The sequence below is a fragment of the Stomoxys calcitrans genome, chromosome 5 (assembly GCF_963082655.1).
Source record: "Stomoxys calcitrans chromosome 5, idStoCalc2.1, whole genome shotgun sequence".
Lineage (NCBI taxonomy): Eukaryota > Metazoa > Arthropoda > Insecta > Diptera > Muscidae > Stomoxys > Stomoxys calcitrans.
The window spans coordinates 146,370,708-146,387,310 of NC_081556.1; the positions used below are offsets into that span (position 1 = coordinate 146,370,708).

The following is a 16,603-nucleotide window of genomic DNA, read 5'->3' on the forward strand; positions in this document are numbered from 1 at the left end:
TATTCAGGAGTAGAGTAAGAATTTCATATAAAAAATTGGGTCCAAGAAACAAGTGGGCCGCCCCAACCCCAAAACCCTCTAAAAAGGTTTATTTGACTATCATGACAATATGGTACTCAAATGAAAGGTATTCGGAAGTAGATTACGAATATGGTCAGGGGCAGACCCTCTCCGGTTAACCGAAAAACACCGCCCAAAATTAAAGGGGGACCTATAGGGACATTATGGATATCAAATGAAAGGTGCTGAGGAGTAGAATTCGAATATGCTATTAAAAATTGGGAACCCAGGAAGTCGCTCTAACCCAAAAACTCCTCCAAGCGGACAAATTGAACGTTCCTATCAATATGGGGCTCAAATGAAAGGTATTCTGTAGTAGATTATGAATTTGGCATGCAAAATCATGTCGAAGTATAGGGTGTCACCCCATCCCACAAATTCGCCCCAAAAGGGGATTTTAGCCAATCACGACTACATGGAACTTGGTTTATTTGTTTGCTACGTATAGACTCACAAACGTCAGAACCGACTTTCTCGAAATTTTCACAGATTGTGTAGGTTGGTCTGGAAGGAAACATAGGCTATAACTTCTACGATATCGGAAGGGTGGCACACCCTCCCTCCTACCGATCGGAACAATACGGGTATCAGATAAAAGGTATTGGAAAGTAGAATAGGAATATGGTATTAAAATTGAACCTAAGTACCCAGCGTGCCGCACCAACTCCAAAACTCTCCCAGACAGACATATTGGTTGCTCATGTCAATATGGAGTTCGTATGAAAGGTATTCCGAAGTAGATTACGAATATGGTAAAAAATGAAGTCTATGTAATGGGAGGTGTACCCACCCCCAAAAACCACTGAAAATGGGCATATTAGACGATCATGGCTATATGGGACTCAAATGAAAGCTATTTGGGAGTAGATTAGGAAAATGACATAAAAAATGTTTGTCAAGGGTACTTAGGTGGCGCTTAACCCCCTTAAAAAACTTCAAATGGGTTATTTGACCCATCGTGACAATATGGAACTCAAATGAAAGGTATTTGAGGGTAGAAAAGGAACCCAGTTTTGGGGCCAAGTGTTTGTGGGTAAGCCCCAAAGCACTTATTTTCCATACATACCAATATGGGGCTCAAATAAAAGGGTTTCGGGAAGAAAGCAAGAATTTGAATTTTAGGGAAAAGTGGCGGAGTACTCATCTGAAGGCCACAGATGAAATTTATTTATTTAAATCACAAATGTTGCCAGCATTAGGAGGGGAAAACCACCGCTGAAAATTGTTTCTAATGGTCACGCCAGGATTCGAACCCAGGCGTTCAGCGTCATAGGCGGACATGCTAACCTCTGCGCTACGGTGGCCTCCAGCTGAACTGTTTGTCATTTTCCAGCAATATAATAAGCTGTCATCACAGCAAATATCATGTAGCTGTCATTTCGATTTTGACAGATATACCGGTGTTAAAATGATAGCACTTCATGTCAGCTAATCTGCAATCCCCAATAAACAAGTGATTTCGACAAATTGCAATTCAAAGTGTTACGATGAAATCAATACACCCTTCAAGATAAAAAATTCAAATATTTGTATTCGTGAGTACCCTTAATTTTCCAACAAAATATTTTGTACACAGAGAGCGTTCAGAGAAACTAATAATGATTAAGTCATTGTCTTCAGAGTGTTGAATGATGATATCATACAGGGTTGCCAAGAAGTAAATAATAAGATAACGCCAGTACATGAAGAGATCATATGTTCTATCTCTTAGATATGGAAACCTGACAGTTAAACTAAAGAATTTTAGTAGCTATGCTTAATATACAGAGTCAATAAACCAGAAATACTTTTCGTTTTGTTTGCTTGCTCCATAAAAACCAATCGGTTTGCAGGGGAAAACAGCTGATTTGAATAAATCAAGCCGTTAATTTATGCGACACATCTCTTATGGGTTTGACAATATGTTCATGTGATAGCAGCACTTAAGACTGAACTAACCCTTAACTCAGAAATTAGACTACGTTATGGTAGTATGAGCTTTTGTTTTATAATTTTTTTGCAAAACATCTTCAGCATGAAATACCAAATTCTAATAAATGCATAAAAGTTGGCAACAATGAATGTTTACCGAAATTTTTAAGCAAAACAAACAAATGAGAGTATGGGAGTAATTTGTACATTTCTCTTCCGATTTTTATTGTATTGGTTTGATTTTGGTCATTTCAAAACATGTTTTGGTCCGCAAATTATTTATAATTAAATAGAAGTTTGAATGGGAGAATGATGTTTAAGTAAATGTTGATTACAGTTCAGAAAACTTGCTGATCATCATTAATTCAGTTTGAATATTTCTAAGTTATAGGAGCCGAAATTATTATTATCGCTATTTAACCCAAAATATCGTGGTAATAATTACCGACAGTTGTCGTCTAATGGATAGAGATTGGAGGCAATAATGGTAGGCGAAAAATTCGGGTTCGATACGATGGACAGTGGGTTGAGAGAGAAATAAAGTGAAATAAGTTCAAATATGGTTATTATGTGCAAAAAAAAAAGAATTTAAAAAATTTTAGGACAACATTTTTCAAATTTAATTGAAAACAAGTAAAAAAGTGCTATGTTCGGCCGGGCTTAATCTTGGGATATCCTTATTCGTTTGGCTGCTATCGTTATTTTCTCAGAAGGACGGACATTCCTAGGTCGACTTAGAATGCCAAGACGATCAAGAATTTCTAAGTACAGTCCAAATAGGTTTATAACCTGATAAAGCTCCCATATAATGAGCCTCATCGCTGCACACAATTTTTTTGGCGAAGCAGTGGATTTCCATCGATCTGCTGCTACAGAGCACGAATTTTGATAATACATTTTATAGATTTTCATTCTATGCTCGTTTGTGAGTTTCCCATGATGAAATGGCATAGTATACTGAACACTTTTCACTTTCACAGATGACATTTAGACACCATTATCAACCAGTGCTGCATCCGAAAAACTTAACTCATAAAAAATGACCCTTTACAAGAAGTCAAGACTGAAGATCGGTTTATATGACAGCTATATCAAAACATGAACCGATTTAAACCATACTTAGCGTTGTTGTTGCAAGTGTTACCAAAACACTACGTGTTAAATTGCAATAAAATCGGACGAGAATTGCGCCCTCTAGAGGCTCAAGAAATCACGACCCGAGATCGGTTTATATGGCAGTTATATCAAAACATAGACCATTTACAATACCAACCGACCTACACTAATAAAAAGTATTTGTGCAGAATTTTAAGCGGCTAGCTTTACTCCTTCGAAAGTTAGCGTGCTTTCGACAGACAAACGGACATGGCTGGATCGACTTAAAATGACATGACGATCAAGAATATATATATACTTTATGGGGTCCTAGACGCATATTTGGAGGTGTTACAAACAGAATGACGAAACTAGTATACCCCCATCCTATGCTGGAGGGTATAAAAATCGTTTGATATGGATCATATTTGATATCGAAGAGTCTAACCACTGTTCCAAATTTCAGCGAAATCGGGTAATAAATGCGCCCTTATGGGTCCAAGACCTCAAAAATCAAGAGATCGGTCTATAAGGCAGCTATATCAGGACAAAGTCCGATATAGCCCACCTTGGGAAGACGTCTGGCATAAAAATTTTTTTTCACAAAATAAGGCCTATTTACCTCTAGGACACATAGTTTAGGAGATAAAGTCAATTTAAAAATTTTTTGGTAAAATTTCGATTATTGTTGAATTTTCGATGAAATTTTGGAGACCCTTTAGGTCGTATAATTTTTTTTTTTTTGAAGAAATTTCGATTATTGATGTATTTTTAATAAAATTTTTTAACTTGTCACGAATTATGGCTCATTTTCCTCTAGGACGCATAGTTTAGGAGATACAACCAATTTAAAATTTTCTTGATAAAAATTCGATTTTTAATAATTTTTCTACGACATTTTGCATTTTTTGAAGGTGTCACGAATCAAGGCCTACTTACCTCTAGGACGCATAGTTTAGGAGATACAACCAATTTAAAATTTTGTTGATAAAAAATAGATTTTTGATGGATTTAGATGAAATTTTGAATTTTTTGAATGTGTCACGAAGTAGGCCCCATTTGCCTCCAGGGCGCATAGTTTAGTAGATACAGCGAATTTAAAGGTTTGTTCATGAAAATTCGATTTTTAATGGACTTTGGATGAAATTGTGAATTTTTGAAGGCGTGACGAATTGGGGCCCATTTTCCTCTAGGACGCATAGTTTAGGAGATACAGCCAATTTAAAATTTTCTTGTTAAAAATTTCTTTTTTATGGATTTGCGATGAAATTTTGAAGGTGTAAAGAATTCAGGCCCATTTCGCTCTAGAATGCATAGTTAAGGGGATACAGTCCATTTAAAATTTCTTGATGAAAATTCGATTTTTGATGAAATTTTGAATTTTTTGAAGGTGCCACGAATTAAGGGCCATTTCCCTCTAGGACGCATTATTTAGGAGATACAGCCATTAATTTTTTTTTTTTTGAAAATTTAATATTTTCTGTATTCTTGATGCATTTTTGAATTTTTTGAAGGTGTCACAATTTAAGGCCCATTTCTCTCTAAGACGCATAGTTTAGGAGATACAGTCAATTTAAAATTTTCTTGATAAAAATTCTATTTTTGATGAAAATTTGAATTTTTTGAGGGTGTCACGAATTAAGGCCCGTTTGCCCCTAAAAGGCATAGTTTATAAGATACAGCCAATTTAAAATTTTTTTTATGAAAATTCGATTTTCTATGGTTTTTCGATGAAATTTTTAATTTTTTGAAGATATCACGAATTAAGACCCATTTCTCTCCAGGACGCATAGTTTAGGAAATACAGCCAAGTTAGTATTGGCTTGATGAAATTGCGATTTTTTATGTATTCTTGATAAAATTTTGAAATTTTCATAGATGTCACGAATTAAGGTCCTTTTTCGTCTAGGACGCATAGTTTAGGAGATGCAGCCAATTTAAAACTTTCTTAATGAAAATTCGATTTTTGATGGATTAACGATGGAACATTTAGCTCCGACCTGTGTGGTGTTCATTGCTGTCACAAGAAGCTTGGCTGCGTGCTACCGGTCGCGTCCACAGGTTGCGGATAGTGGAATACTCCATACGGGGTAGCTGTAACGGCAAATCCGCGGTATCGATCTGAGAGTTTCAACAGCTCATGCACAAATACTGAGTAGCTATGATGCTCGATACGACAAGGCGGGTTATTGGCGCCTTTATATAAACAATGGCACCTTGTTCCCGTGGCGATAGGTCCTTTGGACGGGAACGGGCTTCCTCACATACAGGAGCTTGATGAGGATTGCTACCTCCACATGAAAATGTGGCTACAACAGCAACTATAATCGAGAAATCTGTTTTTTTTGGTAGCTATATCAGGTTTTAGACCGATTCAGGCCACACCTGTCACGTATGTTAGAGGTCACAGTGTTAGTCATTGTGAAAAATTTAAGGCAAAATTCATAAAAATTGCGATCTCTTGAGGCTTAAGAAGTATAAAGGGAGATCGGTTTATATGGGAGCTATATCAACACATGGATCCGACCAACCCTAATAGCAAGTATTTGTGCAAAATTTCAAGGTTTGCTCTTTTAAAAGTTGGAATGTTTTCCATAGAAAGACAGACATGGCACGTGGACAGGGCTAGATCAACTTAAAATGTCATGGGCCAATATTTTGATGTTCCCCCATCCTATGATGGAGGGTATTAACATTTTAATAAGATTCATTCGTTCTCTTTATGGCAATTAAATTTGCATTAGTATATGTCTTTCCTAGGTTAGGTTTAAGTGGCAGTCTGCCATCAGACTTACTTAGTCTCTTTCGTCCATTGTGATACCACAGGAACAGAAGAAGGAAGATGCCTCCTAGTTCCTACCGGTGAATCATCCAGATTGCTTTTAAAAGCCCAAAAACTTGTGAATGTTCACATCTGCTAAATCAAGCTGGTTCTCAAAGAAATGAGAACCTGAAATGGAACTCTTTTTGACTGCTAGTGCGGGACACACACACAGAAGGTGTTCTATAGTCTCATCTTCTTCGATGTCCTCACAGCTTTTGCAAAAATCGTTGCTGGCAAATTTCAGTCTGTCAACATGTTTTCCGATTAGACAGTGACCTACCATGACGGACACAATGACTGAGACGTCTGTTCTAGCCAATGACAGCAAAGCGGTAGACCTCTTCAAGACTAGATTAAGCCACATAGTTTTGGGATACTCACAGCCCCCTCTTTGTGGTCATCTATCATTGGTCGTCCTTCGGGGCTGGTCCTGAAAACTTGGCTTACATGTCGCTAGAGGCATACCCTCAGATTCCAGTATACCTGGAATGTGTAGGGTAGTTCCTAGTCTCCCAAGGTCGTCGGCTTTACAATTCCCTAGGATATTGCTGTGGCTCGGCACCCAGAACAGGTACATTTTGAACTGTTCAGCAATCTCGTTTAGAGATCTGCGACAGTTAAGGGCGGTTTTTGTGATCAGGTCTTTCCTAATGCTGGGTAAAAAGTTGATTGTGTCTCCTCCATTAGACTCAAAATTAAGTTTTAATGCTATCTTATATCATTTTTATTCTTTGGAGGGTTTTTATTGAAAGATATTAACATTGTACTTCTGCACTAGGTGATATAATTCCTTCATTTGGTGGGCCAACTCACGATCCGTCACCACTCCACCTCTGGTCATGCAATCATGGATGATTTCCTCATTGGTAAGCTGTTGTGTCAACATTTCGGCCATAGAAATTTCTAAAGGTTGAACCAATTGTGGCAGGAACCAAGAGCTGGTAAAAACTGCATTGGGGAAAAATCGTATGAACTCCTTAAGCAAGGATTCATGGCTGTTTTAAGGGATATACAAAAAACAAATAAGAAAAAAATCAAACAAATAGGAACTAAACATCCGCAACATACCTCATGAAATCTGGGGAAGTTTCTCGGACAATCTGCTCATAGCTTGCCCTTAATTGTTCACAATAGGCATCAAATATTTCTTTAAAGTGAACTTGTCTTACCTCGGCAAATGTGGATAAACCTAAAAATGTGGTCACATCATACATGGGTGAGGTAACCCTCAAAGTTTGCAAATCAAACATCATTATTTCCAAAGGTTTATCTTTCTCCTCCTCTTGCCCATATTTAAAGGCTACATTATTTCTCAAATAGTCTCCATGGCATAGGGTAACAAAAGGTTCTACCGGCTGCACCAATCGCCGACCATATTCGGCCATTTCAATAAATAGGGCATTAAATTTCTTTACGAACTCTTCGGGTATATCCTTTTGATATTCTCTACAGGCTTGGAATATTCTCTCATGGCCACATTGGACTTGGAGCAACAGTTGCGGATGAACTTCTTGATTGGCATAACGCGATTCCATTAGTCCCTCAGTGAGCTGCTCAAAACGTTTCTTATCTTTGGCTCTTAACGCAAACCCGGCAGCATGAAACTTTGCCAAATACTTCATGGCCAGAAGAGTGTGCTCCAGCGATAGGTTTGCCATACCTTCAGTCAATTTCCAACCATGGCAACTGAAGTCTTCTGTTATTAGTGTGGCAGAATTTGTTTTTAATTCACCATGGTAGAATTTTACAGTTTTTAGGTTGATGTTTCCGCACTCCTCGAGACTTGGAATTATTTTGTCATAGGCTTGCAATTCATTGGTGAATAAGGCTTTGAAATTTATCGAATCGTAAACATTTTGGGGAAGCGGGGGAGTTTTCTGTAAAGGAAAGACAGATTTTGCAGTGATTTTTTTGGAAATTGCTCAGTCTTTTCTGAAGAAAAAATTTTAATAAAATCTTTATAAAGGGTGATTTTTTTGAGGTTAGGATTTTCATGCATTAGTATTTGACAGATCACGTGGGATTTCAGACATGGTGTCAAAGAAAAAGATGCTCAGTATGCTTTGACATTTCATCATGAATAGACTTACTAACGAGCAACGCTTGCAAATCATTGAATTTTATTACCAAAATCAGTGTTCGGTTCGAAATGTGTTCATTCACCGTAACGTTGCGTCCAACAGCATCTTTGAAAAAATACGGTCCAATGATTCCACCAGCGTACAAACCACACCAAACAGTGCATTTTTCGGGATGCATGGGCAGTTCTTGAACGGCTTCTGGTTGCTCTTCACTCCAAATGCGGCAATTTTGCTTATTTATGTAGCCATTCAACCAGAAATGAGCCTCATCGCTGAACAAAATTTGTCAAAATTTGAACACATTTCGAACCGAACACTGATTTTGGTAATAAAATTCAATGATTTGCAAGCGTTGCTCGTTAGTAAGTCTATTCATGATGAAATGTCAAAGCATACTGAGCATCTTTCTCTTTGACACCATGTCTGAAATCCCACGTGATCTGTCAAATACTAATGCATGAAAATCCTAACCTCAAAAAAATCGCCCTTTATATACAAAAGACAGACTGACTGATCATCGCTCAAGCCAAACGGCTAAAGTAAGTATCATTAAATTTGTACGAATGTTTGCCTTGGGTCGCAGGCACGGCATAAGGCTGAATTTGGTGATATTCCAACATTTAGGTACTAAAAAGTACCAAAAAGTACGAAATGGTTCATGTTTGCCCAGCGCCAATGGAAAGGGATAGAATTATGTTCTTGGGCTCAAATTAAAGAACGTCTCGGAAAAATAAGGTTTGGAAAATCGTACCGAAAGTGGTACGATTTTTCGTTTAGTACCGAAATTGGTACTTTTTTGTAAATTGAGGTCTGCATTATGAAACTTTGTTACATTATGGCAACCTTAGTTGAATGACAATAAAAGTGGGAGAAATAGTACGTTTGGTACCGAAATTGGTACTATTTGGTACTTTTTTTGTAAGCTGAAGTCTACATGTTGAAACTTTGTTACATTATGGCAACCTTAGTTGGGTGACAATAAAAGTGGGAGAAATAGTACGTTTAGTACCGAAATTGGTACTATTTGGTATTTGCTTTATAAATTGAGGCCTGCATGTTGAAACTTTGTTACATTATGGCAACCTTTGTTGGGTGACAGTAAGAGTTTTTGGAAAATTGTACATTTAGGTACTAAAAATGTACAAAAAAGGAAAGAAATTGGTAAACTTTGTACAGGGCGAATGGATAGTGATAGAATTTGGAAATTTGACTTTAAAGACATCTGGTGCCAAAGGAACGAGGATGAAGAGAAAAAACTAAAAAAAAACTACTGGTAACCGGCGGAAACGTGCGTTTAGTACCGCAATTGTACCATTTTGTACTTTTTTTTACAGATGGAGCTAGGGGTCTGAAATTTGGCATGTAGGCTTGTACATTTTGGTACCAAAATTGGTACCATTTTGAATTTTCTTTACAGCTGGAGCTAGAAGTCTGAAATTTGGCATTCAAGTACAAATAGGAAAAATATGATGGATGACTATGATCTTTTTACAATTCGTATATTCAGGTACCAATATTAGTACCATTTGGTACTTTCTGTGCAGATTAAGCTAGAGATCTGAAATTTGTCATATAGGAAAACTTTCAAATATATGACTGGATACTAAATGATTTTTTCACAATTCCAACATTTTGGTACCAAATTTGGTACCATTTGGTACTTTTTTGATAGATGAAATTAGAGATCCGAAATTTGGCATATAGGCACAACTAAGAAACATATGATTGATGACTAAATTTCCTCTTTAAAGTTTCTACATTTTGGTACCAAAATTGGTACCATTTTGTTCTTTCTTTACAGATGGAGCTTGAGGTCTGAAATTTGGCATGTAGATACAACTAAGAAATAAATGATGGGTGACTAAGTGTTCTATTGAAAATTCGTGCATTTTGGTACCATTTGGTACTTTCTTTCAAATATATGATTGGAGACTAATGTAGGTCCAACTAGGAAATAAATGATGAATGACAAAATGACACTCGTACATTTTGGTACCAAAATTGGTACCATTTTGTTCTTTCTTCACAGCTGGAGCTGGAGGTCTAAAATTTGGCATTCAGGTACAACGAGGAAAAATATGGTGGGTGAGTATGATCTTTTTTACAATTTGTACATTCAGGTACCAATATTAGTATCATTTGGTACTTTCTGTGCAGATTAAGCTAGAGTTGTGAAATTTGTCATGTAGGAAAAATTAAAAATATATGATGACGACTAAATGATTTTTTCACAATTCAAACATTTTTGGTACAAAATTGGTACCATTTGGTACATTCTTTATAGATGGAGTTAGAGATCCGAAATTTGTCATGTAGGCACAACTAAGAAACAAATGGTGGATGACTAAATTTCCTTTTAAAAGTTTGTACATTTTGGTACCAAAAGTGGTACCATTTTGTACTTTCTTTACAGATGAAGCTTGCGGTCTGAAATTTGGCATGTAGATACAACTAAGAAATAAATGATGGGTGACTAAGTGTTCTATTCAGAATACGTACATTTTGGTACCATTTGGTACTTTCTTTACAAATGGAGTTAGAGGTCTGAAATTTGGCATGTATGTATAACTAAATACATTATGAGTGACAAAATGACCTATTCAAAATCCGTACATTTTGGTACCAAATTTGGTACCATTTTGTACTTTCTAAGAAAATATATGATGGATGATGTTTTTATACCCTACATCTCTACTGTGGTACAGGGTATTATAACTTAGTGCATTTGTTTGTAACACCCAAAAGGAAGGGAGATAGATCCATTGATACCGATCGACTCACAATCACTTTCTGATTCGATTTAGCTAAGTCCGTCTGTCTGTCCCTTTCTCTGTCCAAGTTAATTTGTGTACAAGCTACAGGTTGCAATTTTCATCTGATCGTCTTCAAATTTAGTAAGGGCATGTTTTTCGGCCTAGAGACGAAGGCTATAGAAATTGGAAAAAATCGGTTCAGATTTGGATATAGCCCCCATATATATGATCGTCGACTTTATTGGGGACTTAATGATTTTTCCGATGTATTGCTATTATTGGGTACTCTCTTTACAGAAGGGGACAGATTTCTGCAATTATTACAAAACTTCATAATCTTATAAGCTGAGTGGTTTTTGGAAGTCCTGCAATAGAAAAGCGGTATCCAAAACGGGGCCAGCTAAGCGGATCACCGCGATGTTAGTTCTCTCTTAGAGTAAAATTTCAATGAAGGTTTTCCTGAAGACATACATATCACACAATATCTCAAAAGACAAAATTTCAATAAATTTTTCTCACAAGACAAAATTTCAATGAAATTTTCTCTAAAGACAAAATTCAATTATTTTCAGTCGTTGGAGCAGCATAAGTGAAAATTACTTTGCAATCCCTAAATGTAATTTACTCACTAAATCCACTCTGTTTACATTGTTCAACTTCATTTAACAACAATATTTAGCAATCAATTTTAATGCTTCCACTGTTTTTTTCTATTTTCAAAACTCTAATCCTTGAAAAGAAACTCACTGTTTCTATCTACTTAATGAAAAAAAAGTATTCCGGGTAAAACTAGCTATCACCTTATCACCCATGGCTAATCAATGCTTTACCTTAACGAAAAAATTCAATTCACTGGTAGAACCTTTAAAATCATACGTCAGACGCGCCCGATAACATTTGGTCATCATGAAGGCCTCCTCAGTGCCGACGAATCGAATTTGAATATCTCTGATATGGAATTGTTGAAAGTCATTATCTTCGATATCAGCAATGAGTTTGCGATTTTTTAATAATTGTGGTAACATTTCGAATTTTAACCACTGTATTTCAATTTCACTTTCATTTGGGGTAGTCATTTTTCAATTAAAATATTTTCAACTAATTCTTCTACGGGAAAAGCCAAGTAGAATTTCGGGAGTTAACTGAACTAACGTGTTTCTTTGGTACCGGCTAGAGTTCAACTGAAGCCATGTGTGGATCATTGACATATATTGCTGACTTCCAAAAAAACTCAATGATATTGATTTTACTTTTATACCCACCATACCATAGAACGGGGTGTATACTAATCTAGTCATTCCGTTTGAAACACCTTGAAATATTGATCTGCTATTGACCCTATAAAGTCTGAATCGCCTTTACATTACGAGTCGATGTAGCTATGTCCGTCCGTCCGTCCCGCCGCTGGTCTGTCGAAATCACCATAGCAAAATTGGAAATTTTGCCCATGAACATTCCACTTAGGAACAGGGGCATTCTCTTCTCACATATCAAGGAGTGCAGTCCGATTCAAGTTTAAGCTCAATGATAAGGGGCCTCCTTTTTATAGCCGAGTCCGTACGGCGTGCTGCAGTGCGACACCTCTTTGAAGAGAGTACCTAACATGGCATAATACCTCACAAATATTGCCAGCATTAGGAGGGGAAAACCTTCGCTGAAAACTTTTTCCGATGGTCTCGCCAGGATTCGAACCCAGGCGTTCAGCGTCATAGGCGGACATGCATACGTTGGTCTCCACGATCGAAATTGCGATAGCGGTCGAACGAATAAAGATACCAGGTCTTATCAAAAAATAACCGTTATTTGAATTTTGTATACCCACCACCGTAAGCTGGGGGTATATTCATTTTGTCATTCCGTTTGCAACACATCGAAATATCCATTTCCGACCCTATAAAGTATATATATTCTTGATCAGGGTAAAAATCTAAGACATGTCCGTCCGTCTGTCTGTTGAAATCATGCTACAATCTTGAAAAATAGAGATATTCAGCTGAAACTTTGCACAGATTCTTTTTTTGCCCATAAGCAGGTTAAGTTCGAAGATGAGCTATATCGGACTATATCTTGATATAGCCCCCATATAGAACGATCCGCCGATTTAGGGTCCTAGGCCAATAAAAGCCACATTTGTTATCCGATTTCGATGAAATTTGGGACAGTGAGTTATGTTAGGCCCTTCGACATCACTCGTCAATTTGGCCCAGATTGGTCCAGACTTGGATATAGCTGCCATATAGACCGATCCGCCGATTTTGGGTCTTAGTCCCATAAAAACCACATTTATTATCCGATTTTGCTGAAATTTGGGACAGTGAGTTATGTTAGGCCCTTCGACATTCCTCTTCAATTTGGCCTAGATCGGTCCAGATTTGAATATAGCTGCCATATAGACCGATCTGTCGATTTAAGGTTTTGGGCCCATAAAAGGAGCATTTATTGTCCGATGTCGCCGAAATTTGGGACAGAGAGTTAGGATAAGCCCCCCGACATTTTTGTGCAATTTGGCCTAGATCGATCAAGATTTGCATATAGCTGCCATATAGACCGATCTCTCGATTTAAGGTTTTGGACCCATAAAAGGCGCATTTATTGTCCGATTTCGCCGAAATTTGGGACAGTGAGTTGCGTTAGGCCCTTCGACAAATTTCTGCAATTTGGCCCAGATCGGTTCAGATTTGGATATAGCTGCCATATAGACCGGTCTCTTGATTTACGGCTTTGGGCGCATAAAAAGCGCATTTATTGCCAGAATTTGGCAAAATTTGGGAAAGTGAGTTGTGTTAGGCCCTTCGACAACCTTCTTCAATTTCGCCCAGATCAGTTCGGATTTGGATATGGCTGCCATATAGACCGATCACTCGGTTTAAGGCTTTGGGCCCATAAAAAGCGCATTTATTGTCCGATGTCGCCGAAATTATGACATACTTCTATAATATGGCACAGATTGGTCCAGATTTGAATAAAGCTGTCATGTAGACCGATTTGTCGATTTAAGGTTGTGGGGCTATAAAAGGCGCATTTATTGTCCGATGTCGCCGAAATTTGGGACAGTGAGTTGTGTCAAGCCCTTCGACATCCTTCTTCAATTTGGCCCAGATCGGTCCAGATTTCAATATAGCTGCCATATAGACCGATCTCTTGATTTAAGGTTTTGGGCCCATAAAAGGCGCATTTATTGTTCGATTTTGCTGAAATTTGGGATAGTGAGTTGTGTTGGGCCCTTTGACATCCCTCTTCAATTTGGCCTAGTTCGGCCCTGATTTGGATATAGCTGCCATATAGACTGATATCTCGATTTTAAGTCTTGGCCCCATAAAAGACGCATTTATTGTCCGATTTCACTAAAAATTTACACAGTGACTTATGTTTGGCTTTTCGACATCCTTGTCTTATATGGTTCAGATCGGTTTTATTTTTCGATATAGCTACTTAAAAGACCAATATTTTGTTATACACAATTGAACAATGACATGTACTTATTAGTATTTGGACCAAATCGGAATATATTTCGATATAGCTGCAATGGGGCATGAGGTATGCAGTTTTCATCAGTTTTTGACGAAAGGTGGTCTACATATATACCCGAGGTGGTGGGTATCCAAAGTGCGGCCCGGTCGAACTTAACGCCTATTTACTTGTTATTTGATTACTTGGTTTACTTGGTATTTTTTACAAATTTTGCACTTTCTATTGATGTAGGTTGCTGGCGATTGCAAATTGGCTACATCGGTTCAGAGTTGGATATAGCTCCCGATTTAAGATATTGAGTCTTTGGCATCTGGCATTGATATCCGATTTGGCTGGAATTTTGTAAACGGTATTCTGTTATGAATTCTGCAATTCCTGCAAAGTATGATGCAAATCGGTCTATAACTTGATAATGCTTCCAACTAAACCGATCTCCCGATTTGGCATCTTGAGCCCCTGGAAGTCGAAATTGTTTTACGTTTAAGCTGAAATTTCGCACGTAGTGTTCTGTTAAGACTACCAACAACCCTGCCAAATACGATCCAAATCGCTCTACAACCAGTTATAGCTACCATATTAACCAGCCTCCCGATTTGAGATCTTGAGCCCCTGGAAGCCGCATTTGTTATACGATTTAACTAAAATTTTGTACGTAGTTTTCTATTATAACTGTCTAACATGCGTTGTAAGTATGGTTCATTATGGTGATATAGCCCCCATATACCGATTTCCCTATAAGTCTTCTACTGCCTCAAAGCGATTAATTTTTGACGGTTTTTTAGTAGATTTTATGGTGTTGGGTTCCCAAGATTCGACCCGGTCACGCTTAGTACGTTTCTACTTCCTTTAACTCAATAGTTATGAAATGATTAAAAGTTTATTGAGAGTGATTCATTTTGAAGAGAGAAATTGCCAAAATTATTGATAAAGATAAGATTATTATATATTTGCTGGTGAAAGGGGGGTTTGAAATTAGCATCAGCAAATAATTTTTTTTTTTATTTTAAACAGACTTCTAAAGGAAATAAGGAACAAATTTCATTTTATTTGAACTTTTTGTGTATCTTTATATCTATCAAAAATTTTTTGAAAATTTGTTGAAAAATTTTTGAAATTATTTTTTCTATATCAAATTATGTCAAAATTTTATTTCTATAGAGAATTTAGTTAGCAAATTTTTGTTTCCTAAAATTTTTATTTCTACAGAATATTTTGTCAAAATTCCATTTCTAAAGGAAACTTAGTCAAAATTTTGGATCTACTGAAAATTTTGTCAAATTTGTATTGGGTTGCCCAAAAAGTAATTGCGGATTTTTTAAAAGAAAGTAAATGTATTTTTAATAAAACTTAGAATGAACTTTAATCAAATATACTTTTTTACACTTTTTTTCTAAAGCAAGCTAAAAGTAACAGCTGATAACTGACAGAAGAAAGAATGCAGTTACAGAGTCACAAGCTGTGAAAAAATTTGTCAACGCCGACTGTATGAAAAATGCGCAATTACTTTTTGAGCAACCCAATATTTCTATACAAAGTACTGTAAAAAGTTTATAGGTTGCATAGGAATGGCAGTTCTTTACAGACTCACTTAGGCATTTTTAAGTCCTTTGTGATACCACAGTAGCGCCAGACCAAGGCTTCTGGCGGGAATCGAACCCACGACCTCTGCACTGGTAATCCAAGCACGCTACAAACTGTTGGGGGTTATGTTTTATTCCCTCGTGGAATTTGCGTGGACCAAAGACAAGTAAGAACACGTTGTTTAAAATCAAGAGTTTATTACATAAGGTGTCTATAACTACTGCTATACAAAATGTAGTATGTGTAACAAAAAAGATTCAAAAAAGTGCATGACAACATATGTTCATAATGGAAGTTCGAAACATATGGATTCTATTAACATTGTTTTAGTACATTTGAGTTGTAGTGTTGTATTTTATTGGCAACAATCGCCCTCTCAAATCAAATGCACAAAATTTTCCAAAATTCATCAAAAAGAAACAAAAATATTCAATATTTTATAATTCAACTTTAAGTAATTTACAACCAGTTAAGTGCTTTTGCTTATTTAAACTTTTTGTTAAAATATCCGCAGCATTTTCATCCGAAGTAACATATAAAACATCGATATCCTTATCTTCATACTTGTCCCGTATGTAGTGGTAACGTATATCTATATGTTTGCTTTTCTTTTGTACGGTTGGGTTTCTGACCATAAATTGCGCTCCTTGGTTATCGCAATAGACAGGAGTAGGATGGACAACATAGTCTTCAAAACCCATCTCTCTCAATAGACCTCGATGAAACATGACGTCTTTGGTACCTTGGCAAAGTGCAATGTACTCGGCTTCCATTGTACTTAAAGCCACCACGGACTGCTTTCTAGACTCCCACGCAATGGGCCCTCC

General features: G+C 37.0%; 2 protein-coding genes across 2 annotated transcripts in view; one reads left to right on the forward strand and one right to left on the reverse strand.

Moving 5' to 3' along the window:
* The window catches only part of LOC106082656 (RING-type E3 ubiquitin-protein ligase PPIL2), a 203,343-nt gene extending 193,452 nt beyond the window's left edge, over positions 1-9,891 (forward strand). Inside the window, exon 7 of the mRNA XM_059370202.1 lies at positions 9,773-9,891. The gene's annotated coding sequence lies outside the window, so the exon portion shown is untranslated. The remainder of the gene's footprint in view (positions 1-9,772) is intronic.
* LOC106082646 (uncharacterized) lies at positions 6,633-11,789 on the reverse strand. The gene is made up of 3 exons (XM_013245273.2): positions 11,555-11,789; positions 6,959-7,767; positions 6,633-6,885 (listed from the first exon to the last, which is right to left on the reverse strand). Exons 1-3 carry the CDS (start codon positions 11,747-11,749, stop codon positions 6,633-6,635), a joined length of 1,257 nt encoding a protein of 418 aa, XP_013100727.2. The 5' UTR covers positions 11,750-11,789.
* Positions 11,790-16,603: the final 4,814 nt, after the last annotated feature.

Coding starts and splice junctions, on each gene's coding strand:
- LOC106082646 (XM_013245273.2), bottom strand. CDS start 11,749: ATGTTACCACAATTATTAAAAAATCGCAAACTCATTGCTGATATCGAA. Junction 7,768..11,554: donor AATTGAATTTTTTCGTTAAG/GTAAAGCATTGA, acceptor TTTCCTTTACAG/AAAACTCCCCCGCTTCCCCA. Junction 6,886..6,958: donor ACTTCCCCAGATTTCATGAG/GTATGTTGCGGA, acceptor CCCTTAAAACAG/CCATGAATCCTTGCTTAAGG.